Source organism: Nerophis lumbriciformis, linkage group LG29, assembly GCF_033978685.3.
Source record: "Nerophis lumbriciformis linkage group LG29, RoL_Nlum_v2.1, whole genome shotgun sequence".
NCBI lineage: Eukaryota > Metazoa > Chordata > Actinopteri > Syngnathiformes > Syngnathidae > Nerophis > Nerophis lumbriciformis.
Window position 1 is genome coordinate 34,347,725 of NC_084576.2, and position 27,585 is coordinate 34,375,309.

The 27,585-nt window shown below is 44.7% G+C and overlaps 1 protein-coding gene across 2 annotated transcripts in view; it reads right to left on the minus strand.

The window, feature by feature from the left end:
• Nucleotides 1-2,486: 2,486 nt before the first annotated feature.
• Nucleotides 2,487-27,585, minus strand: part of mfsd4b (major facilitator superfamily domain containing 4B) — a 41,252-nt gene continuing 16,153 nt past the window's right edge. Inside the window, exon 4 of one of the 2 annotated variants that reach the window (XM_061924433.1) lies at nucleotides 2,487-4,074. In XM_061924433.1, the coding sequence (XP_061780417.1) occupies nucleotides 2,837-4,074 (1,238 nt within the window). In that variant the 3' untranslated portion in view covers nucleotides 2,487-2,836. Of the gene's footprint in view, nucleotides 4,075-15,050; nucleotides 16,416-27,585 lie in introns of those variants that run through there. The other variant, XM_061924434.1, reaches the window with a different exon arrangement.

Below are 27,585 nucleotides of genomic sequence, written 5' to 3' on the forward strand. Positions count from 1 at the left end.
TCATGACACAAAGTCAAATACACAACTTTCAGCACATTCATGACACAAAGTCAAATACACAACTTTCAGCACAAAGTCAAATACACAACTTTCAGCACATTCATGACACAAAGTCAAATACACAACTTTCAGCACAAAGTCAAATACACAACTTTCAGCACATTCATGACACAAAGTCAAATACACAACTTTCAGCACATTCATGACACAAAGTCAAATACACAACTTTCAGCACTTTCATGACACAAAGTCAAATACACAACTTTCAGCACAAAGTCAAATACACAACTTTCAGCACATTCATGACAGAAAGTCAAATACATAACTTTCAGCACATTCATGACACAAAGTCAAATACACAACTTTCAGCACATTCATGACACAAAGTCAAATACACAACTTTCAGCACATTCATGACACAAAGTCAAATACACAACTTTCAGCACATTCAAGACACAAAGTCAAATACACAACTTTCAGCACAAAGTCAAATACACAACTTTCAGCACATTCAATACACAACTTTCAGCACAAAGTCAAATACACAACTTTCAGCACAGTCAAATACACATATTTCAGCACATTCAAGACACATATTTCAGCACATTCAAGACACAAAGTCAAATACACAACTTTCAGCACATTCATGACACAAAGTCAAATACACAACTTTCAGCACATTCATGACACAAAGTCAAATACACAACTTTCAGCACATTCATGACACAAAGTCAAATACACAACTTTCAGCACAGTCAATCTCACCATCCACGCTTCCCTCACTCGTGAAGACTCCCAGGTACTTGAACTCCTCCACTTGGGGCAGTCTCCTCCGCAACCCAGAGATGGCACTCCACCCTGAACCATGGACTCGGACTTAGAGGTGCTGATTCCCATCCCAGTCGCTTCACACTCAGCTGCGAACCGATCCAGTGAGAGCTGAAGATCCTGGCCAGATGAAGCCATCAGGACCACATCATCTGCAAAAAGCAGAGACCTAATCCTGCAGCCACCAAACCAGATCCCCTCAACGCCTTGACTGCGCCTAGAAATTCTGTCCATAAAGGTTATGAACAGAATGGGTGACAAAGGGCAGCCTTGGCGGAGTCCAACCCTCACCAGAAACGTGTCCGACTTACTGCCGGCAATGCGGACCAAGCTCTGACACTGATCATACAGGGAGCGGACCGCCACAATCAGACAGTCCGATACCCCATACTCTCTGAGCACTCCCCACAGGACTTCCCGAGGGACACGGTCCAATGCCTTCTCCAAGTCCACAAAGCACATGTAGACTGGTTGGGCAAACTCCCATGCACCCTCAAGGACCCTGCCGAGAGTATAGAGCTGGTCCACAGTTCCACGACCAGGACCAAAACCACACTGTTCCTCCTGAATCCGAGGTTCGACTATCCGTCGTAGCCTCCTCTCCAGTACACCTGAATAGACCTTACCGGGAATGCTGAGGAGTGTGATCCCACGATAGTTGGAACACACCCTCCGGTTCCCCTTCTTAAAGAGAGGAACCACCACCCCGGTCTGCCAATCCAGAGGTACCGCCCCCGATGTCCACGCGATGCTGCAGAGTCTTGTCAACCAAGACAGCCCCACAGCATCCAGAGCCTTAAGGAACTCCGGGCGGATCTCAACCAACCCCGGGGCCTTGCCACCGAGGAACTTTTTAACTACCTCAGCAACCTCAGCCCCAGAAATAGAAGAGCCCACCACAGATTTCCCAGGCACGTCTTCCTATAAGGAAGACGTGTTGGTGGGATTGAGGAGGTCTTCGAAGTATTCCCTCCACCGATCCACAACATCCGCAGTCGAGGTCAGCAGAACACCATCCTCACCATACACGGTGTTGATAGTGCACTGCTTCCCCTTCCTGAGGCGGCGGATGGTGGTCCAGAATCGCTTCGAAGCTGTCCGGATCTCGTTTTCCATGGCTTCCCCGAACTCCTCCCATGTCCGAGTTTTTGCCTCCATGACCGCTGAAACCGCACACCGCTTGGCCTGTCGGTACCTGTCCGCTACCTCAGGAGTCCTATGAGCCAAAAGAATCCGATAGGACTCCTTCTTCAGATTGACGGCATCCCTCACAACCGGTGTCCACCAACGGGATTACCGCCACGACAGGCACCAACTACCTTGCGGCCACAGCTCCAATCAGCCGCCTCGACAATAGAGGTGCGGAACATGGTCCACTCGGACTCAATGTCCAGCACCTCCCTCGTGACATGTTCAAAGTTCATTGAGACCGTAGAACATTATTCACGGCGCTCAAAAAGCTATTAAAAATGTTTTAGTACGACTTTGGTAAGCTGCGAAGCCACACCACTTGGATTGTCGGAGCATTATGACTACCATAGTCAGATGTACCGTGCTTCAACATACAAGTATTGTTATGGTGTGTGTATAAGGACTCCAAAATGGCACCACAAGGAAGTCTTTTAAATGTAGACAGAAATCATTACATGACTCCTTTTGTATGAAAATATCGACAGCGCGCCTTATGGTCCATAAAATCAAATCGGGTATATTCTGACAAGGCAAGCTCTAAAATAGCGTTTGTGGATGTGGCCATGTTGATTTCCGACCTCGGAACTGGACCGCTCCCGACTGGGCCGTGGCGTCATTCTCAGCTCTGACTTCCGAGGTAAAGGGAAGGTGTGATGGCATGTTGTCGTACCTCTCAGCAGGAAGGCACTTTTTGCACTCCAAGGTCTAAACGGAAGTACGTGAATCGAGACAAGACTGTGATGCGGGTTTTCAGTTCTCGTGCGAGCCAAACAAAGTGTGGCCCTTCAGGCATGGAGGAGTAGAAGCTGACTTTTTTTTAGTCTCTTTTCACTCTGTCAGGAACCAGCAGCAGTTTGGGTGAGTCACCTCGGTCTGTGGATGCGGTCTCAGTCGGCTGGGTGCTGGCGGGAACCGAGGCCCCGCCTTCATCTTGATCCAGGGGAGAAGCATCCTTACTGGGTGAACTTGCGGCATCGTCCATCTCAATGACTTCAAAGTCTGCGTGGTTCCACTGATCGGCATCGTCCTCCTCTTCCTCCTCGTCCATTGCTCCCGAGTCCAGCAGCGCCTGACGGAATTCGCCGTCGTCCGTGTCCGGTGGCTCCCTCCGGTGGCCCTTCCTGATCTGGTCCGGGGACGCCGAGGCCAGTTTGTACATGACGGGGAAGAGGATGGCGGTGGAGGTGGCTGTGATGAGCGACAGGTACATCAGCACGGGGTGGTCGTGAACCTTCCCAGACAGGAAGCCGGCGAGGGCGGGCAGCACCATCTCGCCGAGGGCGGCGCCCACCACGAAGGTAGCCGCTGTGCGGCCTGTGACCGTGGTGTACTGCTCGAACCAGGCGATGCCACTGGGGAAGGTGGAGGACATGGACGCCCCGTACAGAGCGGTGCACACCCACAGTGCCACCTTGTCCTGGCTGAAGAGGCAGAGGAAGAGCGAGGACAAGGTGGTGCCCACCAAGCTGAGCAGGATCATGGTGCCCGGGTACATGCAGGACGCAAAGAAGATGGAAACCCCCCGGCAGACCGCAAACGCCGCCCAGAATACAGAATTCAGCCCAGCTGCTTGGGACTGATCCATGTGAGCGTAGTCCTTGGCGTAGGTGAAGATGAAGGAGCCGTAGGCGACCTCCGAGCCCACGTAGGCAAAGAAGAAGAAGAAGAGCAGGGCGGTAAGAGCCTGGTGATGTTTGGCCACCAAGGGCTTGGTCGATGGCGTGGAGGCTTTGCCAGCCGACGTGTTGCTGCGGACGGAGAGCAGGAAGAAGGGGAAAGAGGTGAGGAAGACAAAGAGGCCGATGACGATGTACGCCCACATGGACTTCAGACTCCTGCTGTGGACCAGCTGGACGATGGTGTGGTCGTCGTTCACCACGGGCGCGGTGGTGATGGAGTAGGTGGCGTTGGTCGCCGTGCTGCCGGCGTGGTGCCCGAATAGCAGCTTGGCTATGATGGGGGACACGAAGGCCCCGGCTGCAAAGCTGAAGTGCAGAGCCTGCAGGTGAGGTCCGGCCTGCTCGCCCCAGGTGTTCAGGATGAGGACGTTCCCACCTGTGAGGCGGCAGAAGACATGGTTACAGTCCTGGACTGATGAACACACACACACACCACAATACAGAAAGTCTCTACAACGTAACACAAGGATTACCTTCATGTGAGCACCATCAAGTACATCGACACCCTTTGCCACCTTCACTGTAGCGTCGCCTCAACGCTGGCAATGACATCAGGACGTTGAGGTTTGTCTCATAAGGACAACTTGAACATAACCCCGCAGAAAGAAGTCCAGGGGCACTGGGCCCTGCCTTCTAATCTACCCATCTAGAAACGTTACATTTACAAGGGGTGGCACTTTTGTGACTTCTGCGGTGCTTTTTGGCCGACTTCTGGATCTGCCTCTCGGGAGCCTTTTGGCTGCCGCGTCTCTGCCACACCAGAGTCCGTTTGGAGAGACTGGAGGAGATGCGGATGAAGAGACAGGACTGCAGAGTTTGGAGAGACTGGAGGAGATGTGGATGAAGAGATTGGACTGGAGAGTTTGGAGAGACTGGAGGAGATGCGGATGAAGAGACAGGACTGCAGAGTTTGGAGAGACTGGAGGAGATGTGAATGAAGAGACAGGACTGCAGAGTTTGGAGAGACTGGAGGAGATGTGGATGAAGAGATAGGACTGCAGAGTTTGGAGAGACTGGAGGAGATGCGGCTGAAGAGACAGGACTGCAGAGTTTGGAGAGACTGGAGGAGATGCGGATGAAGAGACAGGACTGCAGAGTTTGGAGAGACTGGAGGAGATGTGGATGAAGAGACAGGACTGCAGAGTTTGGAGAGACTGGAGGAGATGCGGATGAAGAGATAGGACTGCAGAGTTTGGAGAGACTGGAGGAGATGCGGATGAAGAGACAGGACTGCAGAGTTTGGAGAGACTGGAGGAGATGCGGATGAAGAGACAGGACTGCAGAGTTTGGAGAGACTGGAGGAGATGCGGATGAAGAGACAGGACTGCAGAGTTTGGAGAGACTGGAGGAGATGCGGATGAAGAGATAGGACTGCAGAGTTTGGAGAGACTGGAGGAGATGCGGATGAAGAGGCAGGACTGCAGAGCTGGCACCGAGCGCCGAAACGGACAAGCTTCACGGTGTCTTGGCTGAATGAGCAGGTATCGGACACCTCGGTCTCCTTAGACGCATCCTCGCTCATCCATGCGGACTGGACACTGGCCGAGAGTTGGTGGGCGGCCGAGTGTTGGAGTCGGTTTTCTTGGTTGCTCCTGTCTCTGGCCATGCTCCCCCCCACCTCAGCAGACGATGGCGTGGAACACCGCAGAGGCCACCACAGTGTTTGTTTTTTTGTTGTTATACTTTTGTTGCTGTATGTAGAAATGTCTGGTTGCATCAGCTCTGCTCTTTTAATGTCCTTTGACGTTTCCCTCTTACACACATGCTTATGTGTGCTATGGCTATGAGTTTTTTTTCTAGGTTTCCCCCCCCCCCCTATGTCAGTGAACCGGAAGTAAAACAGACAGCGATGGAGGAGCGGGAGCCTACCCATCATCTGTGCTCTGTTGTGGGACCATATTACCATTTGATGTCTTTATAGGTTAGGCCAGGGGTGGGCAATACATTTTTACCGGGGGCCACATGAGCAACCCGAGCACTGCTGGAGGGCCACACCGACAATATTTCAATTAAATTTTGCTCAAATTATTTTTGATGTACCGCAAGATAAATAATAATAATAATTTCATTTAACCTAACTTAACTTTATACAAAACCATCTGTTGTCACACCTGCCAGCTTGTCCCATTTCAGTCCTAACATGTCCAAACACGCATTTACCTACGTGAACAAGTCATTACCTGTGGTTGTCCCTTTAATTGACTGCATGGCTGCCAGCTCCTCCGTGATTTGAAAGTCTGCAGTTATCCCACGTGAGAAGATGAGCAGCTGGGCGGTGTCACGTGAATCGCAGCTCTCATCCAAAGCCAGCGGAAAAACAGTCAAAGTCGGCCGTTCTGTTCTTCAGCTGAAGCTATCCCACGTAAGAAGATGAGCAGCTGGGCCGGTGTCACGTGCATCGCAGCTCTCATCCAAAGCCAGCGAAAAACAGTCAGAGTCGGCCGTTCTGTTCTTCAGCTGAAGCTCCAAGTTTCCAGCGATGGTCTCAACCCGCCTCGTTACAGTGCGTCGGGAGAGTGACACGTTCTCAAATGCGCCCCTCTTCTACGGGCATATTTTTTAGCGTCTCATCACTTGTCGCTGTGCACCTTCACTCACAGGTCACACACGGACATACGCCCATAAATAACACTTTTCAAAATAAAAGCAGCACAGTTGTATTGCACGCACGACAGATGTTTTTTAAATTTTATTTTGCAGAATGCCCAGGTCTGGGTTAGGCCAATACTAAAATAGAAATCAATGAACTTCTCCCACGGATGATGGGTAGGCTCCTCCATCGCTTTGTCTGTTCTACTTCCGGTTCGCTGAAATAGGAAACAAAAAACTTTTGCGAGATCTCGCAAAAAGTACAAAAGTAAAACGTTTTTTTCCCCTCCATGTCCCTTGAGAGGCTTCGTAAATGCACCCCTCAAGAATTTGACCAAAATGTCAACTGCTGTCTTGGAATGCTACACCTTAGCATGCCGTATTTAGGTCGCACCCACCCACATTTTAGAAGAAAATAATATTTTTTACATGAATTAGCCGCACCGGACTATATCGGTACGAAAGATTTTGTGTTTATTTACAAACCTTTATCTGTCACAGGGCAGTAAAACGGCTGATCAAGCAAAACAGAAGTCATGGTCGTGGACCCACTAGCCGCGGAAGCTAGCTCTCCAATCAGCTAAGCAGACTCAATAACTCCACGCTGACATTTTGGTGATTTTACAAAACTGACACGATACAAAAAGAATGCATTTGTAAGTTAACAATACTAACACAGAGACTTGTAAGCATATTCGCGAATGCTAACGATGCTAACTTGATTACATTACAATAGCACGTAGAAATACGCATGAAAACACTCCAAAAAACATCAAACGCGGGGCGACGTTGTGAGTATGAATCGTTTTAGTTATATTGTAAAACATGAATGAAGAGTCCTTTCGAGCAGAACCGCGATGGACAGACATTCTCCGAGTTCAAGGCACAAAACAGGAAGTCTATTGTCAGTCTGCAGCACCTGCAGTGAGCGAACTCGTACTGTCGGTGTAACATGAAAACTATTTGTTGACTACAAAACATTATGGCCGTTAGCTAAGAAAAATACATAAATTAGCCGCACCGTTTTATAAGCCGCAGGGTTCAAAGCGTTGGAGAAAAGTAGTCCAAAAAATATGGTTATATACAAATTATATATATATACACACATAAGTGTATATATATATATATATATATATATATATATATATATATATATAGACATATATATATATATATACATAGACATATATATATACATACATAAGTATATATATACACATACATAAGTATACCGTATTTTCCGCACTATAAGGCGCACCTAAAAACCACAAATTTTCTCAAAAGCTGACAGTGCGCCTTATAACCCGGTGCGCTTTATATATGGATAAATATTAAGATTCATTTTCATAAAGTTTAGGTCTCGCAACTACGGTAAACAGCCGCCATCTTTTTTCCCCGTAGAAGAAGCGCGCGGTGCATGCTGGGATATGTGACGTTTCATTTCCATTTGTGTGTTTATGTAAAGACCCCAAAATGGCTCCTATTAAGTGTGTTGTCTGTCTAATTATAAATAATGCAGACGAGGCGTGTTAACTGAGTTCTCAACGTTTACTCACAGCGTGCTCATAACCACATTCTAACTCCCAGCATACAACAATGCTTCTCAGGGCTACCGCGCATGCTCGTAACTATCGTTGCATGCTGGGTAGTGTAGTTGTTATATTTGCTAGCTCATAACAGCACATTAAGAGACACGCTTACGCGCTTAATTCAATACTCGCCGTCATTCCGGGTGGATTGACAAAAGACCTCCAGCCGCTAGATATTGGTGTCAACAGGGCATTCGAAGCTAGACTGCTAACTGCGTGGGAACAATGGAAGACAGAAGGCGAACACACCTTCACTAAGACGAGGAGGCAGCGCCAGACGACATACGCCAACATCTGCCAGTGGATCGTAAATTTGCCCAACTTTTCACTTCGGACACCGAAGACGAAGGATTTACGAATGAAGAATAACTTCAGAAAGTGAGCGCTATGTTTATTTTGTGTGTTGTGACATTAACGTTCGAGCAACATTATGTTGCTATTGCTCTGCACTATTTTGAATTTTACTATGTTTGTGATTGCACATTTGCGTACATTTTGGGAGTGAACAGAGTTGTTAGAACGCTGGTTTTTAATATATTATTAAAGTTTGACTGACCTATCTGACTGTTTTTTTGACATTCCTTTAGCGCAGTTAGATGCGGCTTATAACACGGGGCGGCTTATAGGTGGACAAAGTTATGAAATATGTAATTCATTGAAGGTGCGGCTAATAATCCGGTGCGCCTTATAGTGCGGAAAATACGGTATATATATATATATGTATATATATATACTTATGTATGTATATATATATATAGACATATATATATACATACATAAGTATATATATACATACATAAGTATATATATATGTACTTATGTATATATATATATATATATATATATATACATAAGTACATATATATATACTTATGTATGTATATATATACTTATGTATGTATATATATATGTCTATATATATATATACATACATAAGTATATATATATATATATATATATATATATAGACATATTATATATAGACATATTATATATAGACATATTATATATAGATATATATATATATATATATATATAGACATATATATATACATACATAAGTATATATATATATATATATATATATACTTATATATATATATATATACTTATATATATATATACATAAGTATATATATATATATATATACTTATGTATGTATATATATATATATATATATATATACATACATATGTCTATATATGTATGTCTATATATATACCGTATGTATATATATATATATGTATATATATATATATGTCTATATATATATATATATATATATATATATATGTATGTATGTCTATATATATACCGTATGTATATATATATATATGTATATATATATATATGTCTATATATATATATATATATATATATATATATATATATATATATATATATATATATACACTGTCTTCCAAGTGTGCAGTTTTACTAAAATAGGGACTTTTGTCAAGGCTAGAAGCAATTATTCTTGTTGACATTGTTTCTTATAGACTTTGCTTCATGATACGAACTTGAATTATCTTCAAGTAAGTAAATACATTGTATTTAAAAAACACTTTTCACTGATAAAACCACAAAGCGCTGTACAAAACGGGTGAATTAAAACAACGGGCAACATCATAAAAAGGACAACAAGTGGAGTAAAAATGACAGTTTAAAAGGTTCATTAACTAAAATCTTTACTAAAAACAAATGTTTCTTAAAAGTGTCAACACATCACGCTCAAAAACAATGAAGTTCATAAATCCAAGTTCCACAACTTTCATCCACTTGCTTACATTTGATGTTCTTAACCGCTGAAATATTGAATAGGTTAAAGGGATGGTTTGATGAAATAAATACTTCTACCTGGAAGCAGTAATAGAAGTATTTCATTGTCAGCCCTCAAGGACCTTCCATTTTCAACTTCCACTCCATTTGGAAGAGAGAAGGTTTGACCAACATGCCTTCATACTGTGGCCTGCTACTTATTACAGTCTGACTTTCATTTCAAATGCCACTAGAAAACACTCAACTTTTTACCTAAATTATATATATATATATATATATATATATATATATATATATATATACAGTGGTGGTCAAAAGTGTACGTACACTTGTAAAGAACATCATGTCATGGCTGTCTTGACTTTACAATCATTTCTTATTTTGTTGTGATGTAGTGATTGGAGCACATACTTGTTGCTCACAAAAAACATTCATGAAGTTTGCTTCTTTTATGAATTTATTATGAAAATGTGAGGGTGAAAAGTATACATACAGCAATGTTAATATTTGCTTACATGTCCCTTGGCAAGTTGACCTGCAATAAGGCGCTTTTGGTAGCCATCCACAAGCTTCTGCTTGACCACTTGACCACTAAATTGCTGCAGTTCAGCTAAATGTGTTGACATGGACTTGTTTCTTCAGCATTGTCCACACCTTTAAGTCAGGCCATTCTAAAACCTTCATTCTAGCCTGATTTAGCCATTCCTTTACCACTTTTGACGTCATTGTCCTGTTGGAACACCCAACTGCGCCCAAGACCCAACCTCCGGGCTGATGATTTTAGCTTGTCCTGAACAATTTGGAGCTAATCCTCCTTTTTCATTGTCCCATTTAAAGCAGCAGTTCCATTGTGGGAATTTTTCCAGTTCAACAAACAACTTTGTTTTTTTGTCCTGATTAAGAGGAATTATTTGACGGTTGAAAAGTCACCAGAAAAAAGGGTGGAAATAGGGCTTTGCAAAAAATGGAATTCTGGAAAATCCTGGAATTTTTATTTTTTTTTAATTGTAAAAATGATAGTTTGAATGTCCAGGATGAGTGGAATGTGTTGAAGGTGGAATGGTTGGAATGGGTTGAAAAATGTGGAAATTGTGCAACTTGGAAAAATGTCCCATTCATTTTGAATGGGGAAAAATGTCCCTGATCACTGGGAATTTTTGGAAGTCCGGGATTTATTTTTTTTGAATCGTTGAAGGGGAGCACACAATTTTGAAAATATTGAATATTTTGGAGTTGGAACGGTTCGAATCAGATGAAAAATTGTGGAACTTTGAAAAATGTCCCATTGATGTCCCATTTCAAAATGTGTGAATTTTGGGAAAAGCAGGAATTTTTTTTTTTTTTAAATGTTAAAAGACTTGAATTTGGAGCTAATCCTCCTTTTTCATTGTCCCATTTAAAGCAGCAGTTCCATTGTGGGAAATTTTCCAGTTCAACAAACAACTTTGCTTTTTTGTCCTGATTAAGAGGAATTATTTGACGGTTGAAAAGTAGTCACCAGAAAAAAGGGTGGAAATAGGGCTTTGCAAAAAATGGAATTCTGGAAAATCCTGGATTTTTTTGAACTTGTAAAAATGATAGTTTGAATGTCCAGGATGAGTGGAATGTGTTGAAGGTGGAATGGTTGGAATGGGTTGAAAAATGTGGAAATTGTGCAACTTGGAAAAATGTCCCATTCATTTTGAATGGGCAAAAATGTCCCTGAAAACTGGGAATTCTTGGAAATCCGGGAATTTTTTTAAATTGTTGAAGGGGAGCACACAATTTTGAAAATGTTGAATATTTTGGAGTTGGAACGGTTTGAATCGGATGAAAAATTGTGGAACTTTGAAAAATGTCCCATTGATTTCAATGGGAATTTCATGAAAATGTGTGAATTTTGGGAAAAGCTGGAATTTTTTTTGTGAAAATGTTAAAAGACTTGAATTTGGAGCTAATCCTCCTTTTTCATTGTCCCATTTAAAGCAGCAGTTCCATTGTGGGAATTTTTCCAGTTCAACAAACAACTTTGTTTTTTTGTCCTGATTAAGAGGAATTATTTGACGGTTGAAAAGTAGTCGTCAGAAAAAAGGGTGGAAATAGGGCTTTGCAAATAATGGAATTCTGGAAAATCCTGGAATTTTTTCCTAACTTGTAAAAATGATAGTTTGAATGTCCAGGATGAGTGGAATGTGTTGAAGGTGGAATGGTTGGAATGGGTTGAAAAATGTGGAAATTGTGCAACTTGGAAAAATGTCCCATTCATTTTGAATGGGGAAAAATGTCCCTGAAAACTGGGAATTCTTGGAAATCCGGGAATTTTTTTAAATTGTTGAAGGAGAGCACACAATTTTGAAAATGTTGAATATTTTGGAGTTGGAACGGTTTGAATCGGATGAAAAAGTGTGGAACTTTGAAAAATGTCCCATTGATTTCATGAAAATGTGTGAATTTTGGGAAAAGCAGGATTTTTTTTTTAGAAAATGTTAAAAGACTTGAATTTGGAGGTAATCCTCCTTTTTCATTGTCCCATTTAAAGCAGCAGTTCCATTGTGGGAATTTTTCCAGTTCAACCAACAACTTTGTTTTTTTGTCCTGATTAAGAGGAATTATTTGATGGTTGAAAAGTAGTCGCCAGAAAAAAAAAAAGGGTGGAAATAGGGCTTTGCAAAAAATGGAATTCTGGAAAATCCTGGAATTTTTTTCTAACTTGTAAAAAGTATAGTTTGAATGTCCAGGATGAGTGGAATGTGTTGAAGGTGGAATGGTTGGAATGGGTTGAAAAATGTGGAAATTGCGCAACTTGGAAAAATGTCCCATTCATTTTGAATGGGGAAAAATGTCCCTGAAAACTGGGAATTCTTGGAAATCCGGGAATTTTTTTTAATTGTTGAAGGAGAGCACACAATTTTGAAAATGTTGACTATTTTGGAGTTGGAACGGTTTGAATCGGATGAAAAATTGTGGAACTTTGAAAAATGTCCCATTGATTTCAATGGGACATTTCATGAAAATGTGTGAATTTTGGGAAAAGCGGGATTTTTTTTTTTAGAAAATGTTAAAAGACTTGAATTTGGAGCTAATCCTCCTTTTTCATTGTCCCATTTAAAGCAGCAGTTCCATTGGCAGCAAAACAGGCCCAGAGCATAATACTACCACCACCATGCTTGGCGGTAGGTGTGGTGTTCCTGGTATTAAAGGCCTCACCTTTTCTCCTCCAAACATATTGCTGGCTATTGTGGCCAAAAAGCTCCATTTTTGTTTCATCTGACCACAGAACTTTCCTCCAGAAGGTCTTATCTTTGTCCATGTGATGTCAGATGAAACAAAAATGGAGCTGTTTGGCCACAATACCCAGCAATATGTTTGGAGGAGAAAAGGTGAGGCCTTTAATCCCAGGAACACCATGCCTACTGTCAAGCATGGTGGTGGTAGTATTATGCTCTGGGCCTGTTTTGCTGCCAGTGGAACTGCTGCTTTAAATGGGACAATGAAAAAAAAGGATTAGCTCCAAATTCAAGTCTTTTAACATTTTCTAAAAAAAATTCCGCTTTTCCCAAAATTCACATATTTTCATGAAATGTCCCATTGAAATCAATGGGACATTTTTCAAAGATGCCACAATTTTTCATCCGATTCAAACCGTTCCAACTCCAAAATATTCAACATTTTCAAAATTGTGTGCTCTCCTTCAACGATTTTAAAAAAATTCTCGGATTTCCTGGAATTCCCAGTTTTCAGGAACATTTCTCCCCATTCAAAATGAATGGGACATTTTTCCAAGTTGCACAATTTCCACATTTTTCAACCCATTCCAACCATTCCACCTTCAACACATTCCACTCATCCTGGACATTCAAACTATCATTTTTACAAGTAAAAAAAAAATTCCAGGATTTTCCAGAATTCCATTTTTTGCAAAGCCCTATTTCCACCCTTTTTTCTGGCGACTACTTTTCAACCGTCAAATAATTCCTCTTAATCAGGACAAAAAAACGAACTGGAAAAATTCCCACAATGGAACTGCTGCTTTAAATGGGACAATGAAAAAGGAGGATTAGCTCCAAATTGTTCAGGACAACCTACCTAAATCATCAGCCCGGAGGTTGGGTCTTGGGCGCAGTTGGGTGTTCCAACAGGACAATGACGTCAAAAGTGGTAAAGGAATGGCTAAATCAGGCTAGAATGAAGGTTTTAGAATGGCCTGACTTAAAGGTGTGGACAATGCTGAAGAAACAAGTACTACCAAAAGCGCCTTATTGCAGGTCAACTTGCCAAGGGACATGTAAGCAAATATGAACATTGCTGTATGTATACTTTTCACCCTCACATTTTCATAATAAATTCATAAAAGAAGCAAACTTCATGAATGTTTTTTGTGACCAACAAGTATGTGCTCCAATCACTACATCACACAAAAATAGAAATGATTGTAAAGTCAAGACAGCCATGACATGATGTTCTTTACACGTGTACGTACCGTATTTTCCGCACCATAAGGCGCCCTGGGTTAAAAGCCGCGCCTTCAATGAACGGCATATTTCAAAACTTTGTCCACCTATAAGCCGCCCCGTGTTGTAAGCCGCATCTAACTGCGCTAAAGGAATGACAAAAAAACAGTCAGATAGGTCAGTCAAACTTTAATAATATATTAAAAACCAGCGTGATGTGGGCGCGCATGGAGTCGTATATCAACATGGACGGAGCTGCGTGAAAAAAGCCACCCGGCCTCTTCGCGTAAACTTAAACTTACCTTAACCACTCGCTCATCTTTTCTTCATCCATCCATCCCTTCGAGTTAGCTTTTATGATGACGCCGGCTGGAAAGGTCTCTTTTGGCAAGGTCTTCCTTTTGAATATCACCATGGGTGGAAGTTTCTGGCCATTAGCATGGCAAGCTAGAACCACAGTGAAGGATGACTTCTCATTCCCTGTGGTGCGAATATTCACCGTACGTGCTCCCGTTGTATCCACAGTGCGGTTCACAGGAATATCAAAAGTCAGTGGAACCTCGTCCATGTTGATAATGTTCTCTGGCCGGATCTTTTTTTCAGCTATCTTGTTTTTACAATATGCACGGAAAGTAGCCAGCTTTTCTTGAAAGTCTTTAGGCAGTTGCTGTGAAATAGTAGTCCGTGTGCGGATGGAGAGATTGCGTCTTTTCATGAACCGGAAACCTGTCGCTTAGTAGGAGCCATTTTGTGGTCTTTACAGATGTAAACACACAAAGGAAATGAAACGTACGGTAATATCCGCGCGCTTTTTCTTCTTCTACGCGGGCGGGTGGTTGCTTACAGTAGAAGAAGAAGCGCTTCCTGTTCTATGGGGGCGGGTGCTTACCTTGGCGGTTGCTTGCGTAGAAGAAGAAGCGCTTCCTGTTCTACGGGGGAAAAAGATGGCGGCTGTTTACCGTAGTTGCGAGACCGAAACTTTATGAAAATGAATCTTAATATTAATCCATATATAAAGCGCACCGGGTTATAAGCCGCACTGTCAGCTTTTGAGTAAATTTGTGGTTTTTAGGTGCGGCTAATAGTGCGGAAAATACGGTACACATTTGACCACCACTGTATGTTGCAGTCAGTATTGACCAAAGCAGTCTTCATCAGCACTCAAACATTATTAGCGAGACTTTCAGAACTTTCAAAAACCTTCTTTTTTTTACGATTCATCAACTGATAAATTTTCAAGCTTTGGTCCAGAAAAAAAGTTTTCAGTGTCATCGCTTGAAAAGGCTTCCGTCGACCTCCATGTCCGCAGTCGTCCAGTGGTCAGACTCGTCCTCGTCCTCAGCAACCGCTTCAGAATCCAGCAGCGGCTGATGGTATTTGCGGTCATCAGACGGGTTCCTCCCGTGGTGCTTCCGGGTCTTTGTTGACACCAGCTTGTACATGACTGGGAAAATAAGGGACTTGATGAAGGCCGTGACGAAGGAGATGTACATCAGCAAGGGGTGGCCCGCGACTTTCCCAAAGAGAAACCCAACAAGAGCCGGCTGCACCATCTCACCCAGAGCTGCGCCCACCATCAAAGTGGCGGCGGAGCGACCCGTCACGGTGGTGTACTGCTCCAACCAGGAAATGGCGCTTGGGAATATGGAGGACATGAAAGCGCCGTACAGACCCGTGCAGACCCAAAGCGCCACCGCGTGGTCGCTGAAGAGGCAGAGGAACAAGGAGGACAAGGTGGTGCCAACCAAGCTGATGAAGACGGCGGTGCCCGGATACATGCAAGACACCAGGAAGATGGAAAAGCCCTGGCAGAGCGCAAACATGGCCCAGAACAAAGAGTTCAGCCCAGTGGCGTGGGACTGATCCATGCGAGCGTACTTCTTGGCGAAGGGGAAGATGAAGGAAGCAAAGGTTATCTCCGCACCCGCGCTGGCAAAGCAGAAGAAGAAGAGCAGGACAATGAGAGCCGTGTGATGCCTCGCCACTTTAGGCTTTTCCTGCCGGCGGGGTTTGCCCGGCGACACCTCGCTGAGGAAGTACAGCGAGAAGAAGACCACGCCGTTGAGAAGATTGAACAAGCCGATCAGGACGTAAGCCCACGTGGACTGGAAGGCGCAACTCCTGTGGTTGTTCACGGAGTTCGGGATCTCTCTGCCGGACGCGTTGGTCGGCTCGCTCCCGGTCTGGCAGCCGGCGGCCGGACTGGGACCGGAGCGGAGCTGGGCGATGATGGGCGACACCAAGGAGCCCACCGCAAAGCCAAGCTGCTGAGCCTGAATGTGAGGCTGAGCCTGCCGGCCCCAAGTGTTCAGTGAGACCACAAGTCCACCTGCCGGGGCAGCACAAAGTCTTCATTACACACTTTCAGCTCTCACAGGGACAGGCTTGTGGTGTCGGGCTCAAGACGGAAAAGGAAAACAGGGATTTTAGAATATTTATCACACAACTCTTATGCTTAAAGGCCGTTGCTATAGTTATTATCAATTGTGCTGAAGTTGTACTTTTCTATCTGTGCAAAGGGACAACTTGCAAATCCAAGATTGCGAGTCGTCTTGTATCAGTGTTTGCTGACTGCCAAGGGCGAACATCGAGTACCGTGACGCAGACAAAGCAGAGACAGGGCGATATCACGAGTGTCAGCATGTTTACATTTCTGAATAGTCATATATTGTGTTTAACTGGGGCTGCTGAAATTACCCCCCTTCCTTCAGAGGCAACCTCAGTGATGTAACCAGGGACCGCCCGAATAAATAGAGGAGAACGCGGGACTGTTCCTTAGAGCGTAGGTTGGAACTTTAACTAAGAGTGCAGCCCCAAACGTCTCTCCTCATTGAGCCAAACTGAACTGTGTCTGTGCATGATTCCTTGCTTCTTGTCTGTTTAATAGATGTCATCAGTGTTTGAACCTGACAAAAAAGCAGCGGTCCAAGTCTTATGCTTAAAGGCCGTTGCTATAGTTATTATCAATTGTGCTGAAGTTGTACTTTTCTATCTGTGCAAAGGGACAACTTGCAAATCCAAGATTGCGAGTCGTCTCGTATCGGTGTTTGCTGACTGCCAAGGGCGAACATCGAGTACCGTGACGCAGACAAAGCAGAGACAGGGCGATATCACGAGTGTCAGCACGTTTACATTTCTGAATAGTCGCAGCTCTCATCCAAAGCCAGCGGAAAAACAGTCAAAGTCGGCCGTTCTGTTCTTCAGCTGAAGCTCCAAGTTTCCAGCGATGGTCACAACCCGCCTCGTTACAGTGCGTCGGGAGAGTGACACGTTCTCAAATGCGCCCCTCTTCTACGGGCATATTTTTAGCGTCTCATCACTTGTCGCTGTGCACCTTCACTCACAGGTTACACACGGACATACGCCCATAAATAACACTTTTCAAAATAAAAGCAGCACAGTTGTATTGCACGCACAACATAGATGTTTTTTTTAATTTTATTTTGTCATTTGTGATTGCCGCTGTTCACATTCATTCACACGCATATACGTCCACACGGAAGTAATACAAATAACGCTTTTCAAAACAAAAGCAGCACCGTTGTATTGCACACTCGACATAGATACTTTTTAAAATGTAGTTTGTAATTTATGATTGGCCTCACGCGGGCCGGATGTGGCCCACGGGCCGCAGAATGCCCAGGTCTGGGTTAGGCCAATACTAAAATAGAAATCAATGAACCTCTCCCACGGATGATGGGTAGGCTCCTCCATCACTTTGTCTGTTCTACTTCCGGTTCGCTGAAATAGGAAAAAAAAAACTTTTGCGAGATCTCGCAAAAAGTACAAAAGTAAAACGTTTTTTTCCCCTCCATGTCCCTTGAGAGGCTTCGTAAATGCACCCCTCAAGAATTTGACCAAAATGTCAACTGCTGTCTTGGAATGCTACACCTTAGCATGCCGTATTTAGGTCGCACCCACCCACAAGTTGTACTTTTCTGTCTGTGCTAAGGGACAACTTGCAAATCCAAGATTGCGAGTCGTCTCGTATCAGTGTTTGCTGACTGCCAAGGGCGAACATCGAGTACCGTGACGCAGACAAAGCAGAGACAGGGCGATATCACGAGTGTCAGCACGTTTACATTTCTGAATAGTCATATATTGTGTCTTAACTGGGACTGCTGAAATGACCCCCCTTCCTTCAGAGGCAACCTCAGTGATGTAACCAGGGACCGCCCGAATAAATAGAGGAGCACGCGGGCTGTGCCTTAGAGCGTAGGTTGGAACTGTAACTAAGAGTGCAGCCCCAAACTGAACTCTGTCTCTGCATGATTCCTTGCTTCTTGTCTGTTTAATAGATGTCATCAGTGTTTGAACCTGACAAAAAACCAGCAGTCCCTAACCACCAGTCCGGGGACACTACCGGGCCGCACAGAAACATTAATTAATTTATAACCTACCGCATTTTCTTTGACTTAACTTTCGCCTGTCCCACTAAACCAGACCTGGGCAAATGAAGGCCCCGGGGGCCACATGTGGCCCGTTAAGCTTTTCAATCTGGCCCGCCGACCATTCCCAAATTATTTTTTTAGATGTTTCAAATGTAAAGTGTAGCTGCCATTATGATGTGCACTCATCTTTTCTAATGACCGGAAGTAGAGATGTCTGATAATATCGGACTGACGATATTATCGGTCGATAAATGCTTTAAAATGTAATATCGTAAATTATCGGTATCTGTTTCAAAAAGTAAAAGGTATGACTTTTTAAAAGGCTGTTGTGTACACGGACGTAGGGAGAAGGACAGAGCGACAATAAACCTTAAAGGCAAGGCCCAGTCACATAATATCTACGACTTTTCACACACACAAGTAAATGCAAAGCATACTTGGTCAACAGCCATACAGGTCACACTGAGGGTGGCCGTATAAGCAACTTTAACACTGTTACAAATATGCGTCACACTGTGAACCCACACCAAACAAGAATGACAAACCCATTTCGCACCGTAACACAACAGAACTAAGGCTGAAACGACGCGTCGACGTAGTCGACGTCATCGGTTACGTAAATACGTCGACGCCGTTTTTGTGCGTCGGCGCGTCGCATATTTACGTCACACTACTTTACTGTCATGGCGGAGCGCAAAGCAGACGATGCGAGCGAGGGGAAAAAAGCACGCCAAAAGTCGTCAAAAGTGTGGGAGTATTTCAATAAACGGCCTAATAATGTTGTTGTATGCACACTGTGTCGAGCGGAAATGGCCTATCATAGCAGCACAACGGCTATGAACGAACATTTGAAAAGAAAACCCCCGACAGCGTTCTTGCCATCACCATCAACAAGTCAATCGTCCGCGTGCGTATACGTTGTCATCATTACACAAAAACATGAATGTGTCATTTGTATCTGCGTTGTAAATTCATAAACTAAAGCACCGTTTCGCTCTGAGAGGCGCGTTTGGCGTGCCTGTTCAGTGTTTACAAAGACGCGCTCCTCTTTAACGCTGTGGAGAGGCGGCGGCGGCGGCGAGCGGCGAGGCGGGGCGCGCCGGGAGCGACGCCGCAATCGTGCCCAGGTGCGCGATCCGCGCAGTTGGAAGAGAAAAGACTTTGTGTAAAATGAAAAGATTGTAAACCTGGCAAAGCCGTCTGGCGTTCAGTCTGTCGGTCCTGAAAGAACCCCACGGCACAAGACGTGTCACAAACGCTAACGTTAATTAGTTGTGCAAATACCTTTTACAACATTAACAGTTACATATACTATGTACAAACCAACAATTAACTTTCACTTTAATCATACTATCATTGTTGTCTTATTAAGCAAAATAAGCAATACTTTTACTTTTGTTGAAATGTTTACACTGTACACTTTTTTGTATTGGATGTTTAGCTTTATTTTTGCACATTTTAGCAAATAAGCAATACTTTTACTTTTGTTGAAATGTTTACACTGTTACAGAATATTTCCGTTTTGCACTTTTTTGTATTGGATGTTTATCTTTATTTTTGCACATTTTAAAGCAAAATAAGCAATACTTTTACTTTTGAAATGCTTATACTATTCCAGAATATTAAGATTTGCACTGGATGTTCACTTTTATATTTGCACATTAAAAAGCAAATAAGCTACTTTTAATTTTGTTAAATGTTAAAAGTTTTAAATGTTTACATTGTTACAGAATATTTTGTCATGTTGTTGTCAATGTTGACTGAGTGGCCATACTTTTTTTTTTGTAAATAAAAGCCATGCCTTTTGAAAAAACTGGCCTACATTTATTTTTTCCTCTTCATTTTAAATTAAAAAAAAAATCGGTAAAAGGAAAAATAATCTATAGATTAATCGAAAAAATAATCTATAGATTAACCGATTAATCGAAAAAAAAATCTATAGATTAATCGATAGAAAAATAATCGTTAGCTGCAGCCCTAAACAGAACAAATACCCAGAATCCCTTGCAGCACTAACTCTTCCGGGATGCTACAATATACACCCCCCCCCCCCCCCCGCCTCCCCCACAACCCCGCCCACTTCAACCTCCTCATGCTGCTGTTTTGAGGCATGTTAAAAATAATTATGCACTTTGTGACTTCAATAATAAATATGGCAGTGCCATGTTGGCATTTTTTTCCATAACTTGAGTTGATTTATTTTGGAAAACCTTGTTACATTGTTTAATGCATCCAGCGGGGCATCACAACAAAATTAGGTATAATAATGTGTTCATTCCACCACTGTACATATCGGTATCGCTTGGTATCGGAATCGGCAATTAAGAGTTGGACAATATCGGAATATTGGATATCGGCGAAAAAGCCATTATCGGACATTAGAGATGCGCGGATAGGCAATTATTTCATCCGCAACCGCATCAGAAAGTCGTCAACCATCCGCCATCCACCCGATGTAACATTTGATCAGAACCGCACCCGCCCGTTGTTATATATCTAATATAGACGATGCAAGGCATTAGTGAGGTTATAAAGCTTTTGCCTGTTAAAGAAAGGAGACTGATCCAATGCAGCACAGACATTCGCGTGCCACGCTGTCACGACCCAGACGCACACCAGTGCGCAATCATATGGGAGCCGCGCTGAGCGCACCTCCAAGCGCATCTCGCTGCCGGCGACGGCCGGGTATGGGCCCGACGCTCCAGCGCCATCCATTTTCAGGGCTAGTTGATTCGGCAGGTGGGTTGTTACACACTCCTTAGCGGGTTCCGACTTCCATGGCCACCGTCCTGCTGTCTATATCAACCAGGGTGAGACCCACCCCTTTCGAGAGCGCACTGCGCGCGGAGTGACCCCTGTTACGCGCCCCTGGCAACAGGGGTGGCGGGCAGGTAAGCTGCGCGGGCGGAGCGCGCGGAGTGACCCCTGTTACGAGCCCCCGGCCAGGTAAGCTGCTTACCTGCTGCGCGTGACGCCGGCCGCGGCGAAGGCGGACGAGGCGGGGTGTCGGTGCGGTGGGCGCGGTGGTGACCCTGGACGTGCGTCGGGCCCTTCTCGCGGATCGCCTCAGCTACGGCTCCCGGTGGGGCCCTCTCGGGGGAAGTGGCCTCGGTCCCGGACCCCGGCGAGGCGTCCCTTCTCCGCTCCGTAAAAGTGTCCATCTCTTTTTTTTTTTTTCTTCTGTTGTGGCATATGCTGCAGGTGCCTGCTCGTTTTTCGTATGTGGGTAACAACATTTAACTATGTATATATATTTCCCAATTGGTTTAACTGCCACCCGCCTGAATCTATTTAAATTCTAATTTTTTTTTATTTCAACCACCCGACCCGACCCGCGGATAAAATCTAATTTTTTTAAATTTCATCCGCCCGATCCGCGGATAATCCGCGGACTCCGCGGTTGTGCCCGCAAACCGCGCATCTCTAAAGAAAATCCATGATGATTGTTTGGGTTAAATGAAGAAATTCCATGATGATTAGTTTGATGTGTGGATGAGTCACAACAGGCTAAGGTCGGTGCAAACATGACGGGCAGGCCAATCAGAGGCAAGATACCGTAGGGCGGTTCATTCAAAGCAGCACATGAGAGTATTTACTGAAGGAGTGTCGACTAAACTGTTAAAGGATGTCACTTTAGGAGGGTTTCCAAAATCCAGGCTAAATACCAGAGGGGACAGATCCAGGCTATAGACCAGAGAGGACAGATCCAGGCTAAAGACCAGAGGGGACAGATCGAGGCTAAAAGACCAGAGGGGACAGATCCAGGCTATAGACCAGAGGGGACAGATCCAGGCTAAAGAACAGCGGGGACAGATCCAGGCTAAAGACCAAAGGGGACAGATCCAGGCTATAGACCAGAGGGGACAGATTCAGGTTAAAGACCAGAGGGGACAGATCCAGGCTAAAGACCAGAGGGGACAGATCCAGGCTATAGACCAGAGAGGACAGATCCAGGCTAAAGACCAGAGGGGACAAATTGAGGCTAAAGACCAGAGGGGACAGATCCAGGCTAAAGACCAGAGGGGACAGATCCAGGCTATAGACCAGAGAGGACAGATCCAGGCTATAGACCAGAGGGGACAGATCCAGGCTAAAGACCAGAGGGGACAAATCGAGGCTAACGACCAGAGGGGACAGATCCAGGCTATAGACCAGAGGGGACAGATCCAGGCTAAAAGACCAGAGGGGACAGATCCAGGCTAAAAGACCAGAGGGGACAGATCCAGGCTAAAAGACCAGAGGGGACAGATCCAGGCTATAGACCAGAGGGGACAGATCTAGGCTAAAGAACAGCGGGGACAGATCCAGGCTAAAGACCAGAGGGGACAGATCCAGGCTATAGACCAGAGAGGACAGATCCAGGCTAAAGACCAGAGGGGACAAATTGAGGCTAAAGACCAGAGGGGACAGATCCAGTCTAAAGACCAGAGGGGACAGATCCAGGCTAAAAGACCAGAGGGGACCGATCCAGGCTAAAGACCAGAGGGGACAGATCCAGGCTATAGACCAGAGGGGACAGATTCAGGTTAAAGACCAGAGGGGACAGATCCAGGCTAAAGACCAGAGGGGACAGACCCAGGCTAAAGACCAGAGGGGACAGGTCGAGGCTAAAGACCAGAGGGGACAGACCCAGGCTAAAGACCAGAGGGGACAGACCCAGGCTAAAGACCAGATGGGACAGATCCAGGCTAAAGAACAGCGGGGACAGATCCAGGCTAAAGACCAGAGGGGACAGACCCAGGCTAAAGACCAGAGGGGACAGATCCAGGCTAAAGACCAGAGGGGACAAATTGAGGCTAAAGACCAGAGGGGACAGATCCAGGCTATAGACCAGAGAGGACAGATCCAGGCTAAAGAACAGCGGGGACAGATCCAGGCTAAAGACCAGAGGGGACAGATCCAGGCTAAAGACCAGAGGGGACAGATCCAGGCTAAAGACCAGAAGGGGACAGAGCCTTCTCCGTGTTTGCCCCTAAGCTCTGGAACAGCCTTCCCCTCCACATCAGGTCAGCCCAGAGCCTGGGGGTCTTCAAAACCCTTCTTAAGACCTACCTCTTCTCGCTGGCCTCTAACCTGAGCTGAGACCGCCCACTAGGGAACCATTTTTTAATGTACAAAAATGTGCCTTGCCTCAAAAAAAAGGTTGAAAAACACTGGGTTAGAAGACCGGACGCCACTTCTACTTGCGATTGTTGAAAGCACTAAAAGGAAGGACACTGCAGTGAGCCAATTCGTCCAAAAGATGGCGCCAGAGCACAAACAAAACCCCCTCAGTTTGTTTGTTTTTTACTTGATTTTTATCAAAATGATTTATATTAAGGTCGTCAGCAAAGACAAATCCATAAATGAGCTTCTTCGTTTTATAAGCCGCAAGGTTCAAAGGGTAGAAAAAATTTAAGCTAAATTGGCCAACAAAATTGCACGATCAAAAGAAACAGGTGAGAAATAAAAGTCATTCACATGTTTCAGTCTGGAGAGAGTTAGTAAGCCTTTTCCAGAGCCATTCTCCACTAAAGGAGAACACATGGAACAGGGGTAGACCTTTCTAGAAGTGGCCTGCAAGGAGTCATCTGGGAGCTCCCAAAGGAACTCAGGACAACATCTGAAGAACTGCCAGCCTCCCCTGCTGATGTAAGTCCGTCTTTTCAAACTCTTTTTATTTACACAACAGCTTCTCTAGTCATTTATGCACGGATGAGATGTGTCAATATTAAAATATTATGGTGAATCATTTTTTTGGCAAGCAAGAATACTTTGATTTAATGAATACAACCATGACCATTTTCAGTAGAGCCATAATGAATTCATCAAAGAAGCAAACTTCATGAATGTTTTTTGTGAGCAACAAGTACAGGTAAAAGCCAGGAAATTAGAATATTTTGAAAAACTTGATTTATTTCAGTAATTGCATTCAAAAGGTGTAACTTGTACATTATATTTATTCATTGCACACAGACTGATGCATTCAAATGTTTATTTCATTTAATTTTGATGATTTGAAGTGGCAACAAATGAAAATCCAAAATTCCGTCTGTCACAAAATTAGAATATTACTTAAGGCTAATACAAAAAAGGGATTTTTAGAAATGTTGGCCAACTGAAAAGTATGAAAGTGAAAAATATGAGCATGTACAATACTCAATACTTGGTTGGAGCTCCTTTTGCCTCAATTACTGCGTTAATGCGGCGTGGCATGGAGTCGATGAGTTTCTGGCACTGCTCAGGTGTTATGAGAGCCCAGGTTGCTCTGATAGTGGCCTTCAACTCTTCTGCGTTTTTGGGTCTGGCATTCTGCATCTTCCTTTTCACAATACCCCACAGATTTTCTATGGGGCTAAGGTCAGGGGAGTTGGCGGGCCAATTTAGAACAGAAATACCATAGTCCGTAAACCAGGCACGGGTAGATTTTGCGCTGTGTGCAGGCGCCAAGTCCTGTTGAAACTTGAAATCTCCATCTCCATAGAGCAGGTCAGCAGCAGGAAGCATGAAGTGCTCTAAAACTTGCTGGTAGACGGCTGCGTTGACCCTGGATCTCAGGAAACAGAGTGGACCGACACCAGCAGATGACATGGCACCCCAAACCATCACTGATGGTGGAAACTTTACACTAGACTTCAGGCAACGTGGATCCTGTGCCTCTCCTGTCTTCCTCCAGACTCTGGGACCTCGATTTCCAAAGGAAATGCAAAATTTGCATGGTTGGGTGATGGTTTGGGGTGCCATGTCATCTGCTGGTATCGGTCCACTCTGTTTCCTGAGATCCAGGGTCAACGCAGCCGTCTACCAGCAAGTTTTAGAGCACTTCATGCTTCCTGCTGCTGACCTGCTCTATGGAGATGGAGATTTCAAGTTCCAACAGGACTTGGCGCCTGCACACAGCGCAAAATCTACCCGTGCCTGGTTTACAGACCATGGTATTTCTGTTCTAAATTGGCCCGCCAACTCCCCTGACCTTAGCCCCATAGAAAATCTGTGGGGTATTGTGAAAAGGAAGATGCAGAATGCCAGACCCAAAAACGCAGAAGAGTTGAAGGCCACTATCAGAGCAACCTGGGCTCTCATATCACCTGAGCAGTGCCAGAAACTCATCGACTCCATGCCACGCCGCATTAACGCAGTAATTGAGGCAAAAGGAGCTCCAACCAAGTATTGAGTATTGTACATGCTCATATTTTTCATTTTCATACTTTTCAGTTGGCCAACATTTCTAAAAATCCCTTTTTTGTATTAGCCTTAAGTAATATTCTAATTTTGTGACACACGGAATTTTGGATTTTCATTTGTTGCCACTTCAAATCATCAAAATTAAATGAAATAAACATTTGAATGCATCAGTCTGTGTGCAATGAATAAATATAATGTACAAGTTACACCTTTTGAATGCAATTACTGAAATAAATCAAGTTTTTCAAAATATTCTAATTTACTGGCTTTTACCTGTATGTGCTCCAATCACTACATCACAAACAAATAAGAAATGATTGTAAAGTCAAGACAGCTATGACATGATGTTCTTTACAAGTGTACGTACACTTTTGACCACCACTGTCATACTTGCCAACCCTCCCGGATTTTCCGGGAGACTCCCGAAATTCAGCGCCTCTCCCAAAAACCTCCCGGGACAAATTTTCTCCCGAAAATCTCCCGAAATTCAGGCGGACTCAGGTCCATGAGGACCTGAGTCCGCTAACCCACAATATAACCAGCATACCTGCCCAATCACTGTAGAATGATGGAGGGCGAGTTCTTGGTTTCTTATGTGGGGTTTATTGTTAGGCAGTTTCATTAACGTCCTCCCAGCGCGGCAACAACACACAACAACAGCAGTCACGTTTTTGTATACCGTAAAGCAGTTCGTCTGCCGTAAAAACAGCAATGTTGTGACACTCTTAAACAGGACAATACTGCCATCTAGTGCATTTGATGAAAGCAGTTTAGTGCGTGCCACACAGCAATGCATCATCAGAGAGGGTGTTCAGCATGGTTCGAAAAATAGTGACAGAGAATAGAACAAGGATGGACAATTCAACCCTTAACTCAACAATGAGTAGATGAGTGCTATGTGTGTGTATATGTGTAAATAAATGAACACTGAAATTCAAGTATTTATTTATATATATATATATATATATATATATATATATATATATATATATATATATATATTAGAGATGCGCGGATAGGCAATTATTTCATCCGCAACCGCATCAGAAAGTCGTCAACCATCCGCAATCCACCCGATCTAACATTTGATCAGAACCGCATCCGCCCGCCATCCGCCCGCACCCGCCCGTTGTTATATATCTAATATAGACGATGCAAGGCATTAGTGAGGTTATAAAGCTTTTGCCTGTTAAAGAAAGGAGACTGATCCAATGCAGCACAGACATTCGCGTGCCACGCTGTCACGACCCAGACACACACCAGTGCGCAATCATATGGGAGCCGCGCTGAGCGCACCTCCAAGCGCGTCTCGCTGCCGGCGACGGCCGGGTATATGGGCCCGACGCTCCAGCGCCATCCATTTTCAGGGCTAGTTGATTCGGCAGGTGGGTTGTTACACACTCCTTAGCGGGTTCCAACTTCCATGGCCACCGTCCTAGCTGCTGTCTATATCAACCAGGGTGAGCCCCACCCCTTTCGTGAGCGCACTGCGCGCGGAGTGACCCCTGTTACGCGCCCCCGGCAACGGGGGTGGCGGGCAGGTAAGCTGCGCGGGCGGAGCACGCGGAGTGACCCCTGTTACGAGCCCCCGGCCACGGGGGTAGCGGGCAGGTAAGCTGCTTACCTGCTGCGCGTGACGCCAGCCGCGGCGAAGGCGGACGAGGCGGGGTGTCGGTGCGGTGGGCGCGGTGGTGACCCTGGACGTGCGTCGGGCCCTTCTCGCGGATCGCCTCAGCTACGGCTCCCGGTGGGGCCCTCTCGGGGGAAGGGGCCTCGGTCCCGGACCCCGGCGAGGCGTCGGGGGCCTTCTCCGCTCCGTAAAAGTGTCCATCTCTTTTTTTTTGTTTTTTTCTGTTGTGGCATATGCAGCAGGTGCCTGCTCGTTTTTCGTATGTGGGTAACAACATTTAACTATGTATTTCTATTTCCGAATTGGTTTAACTG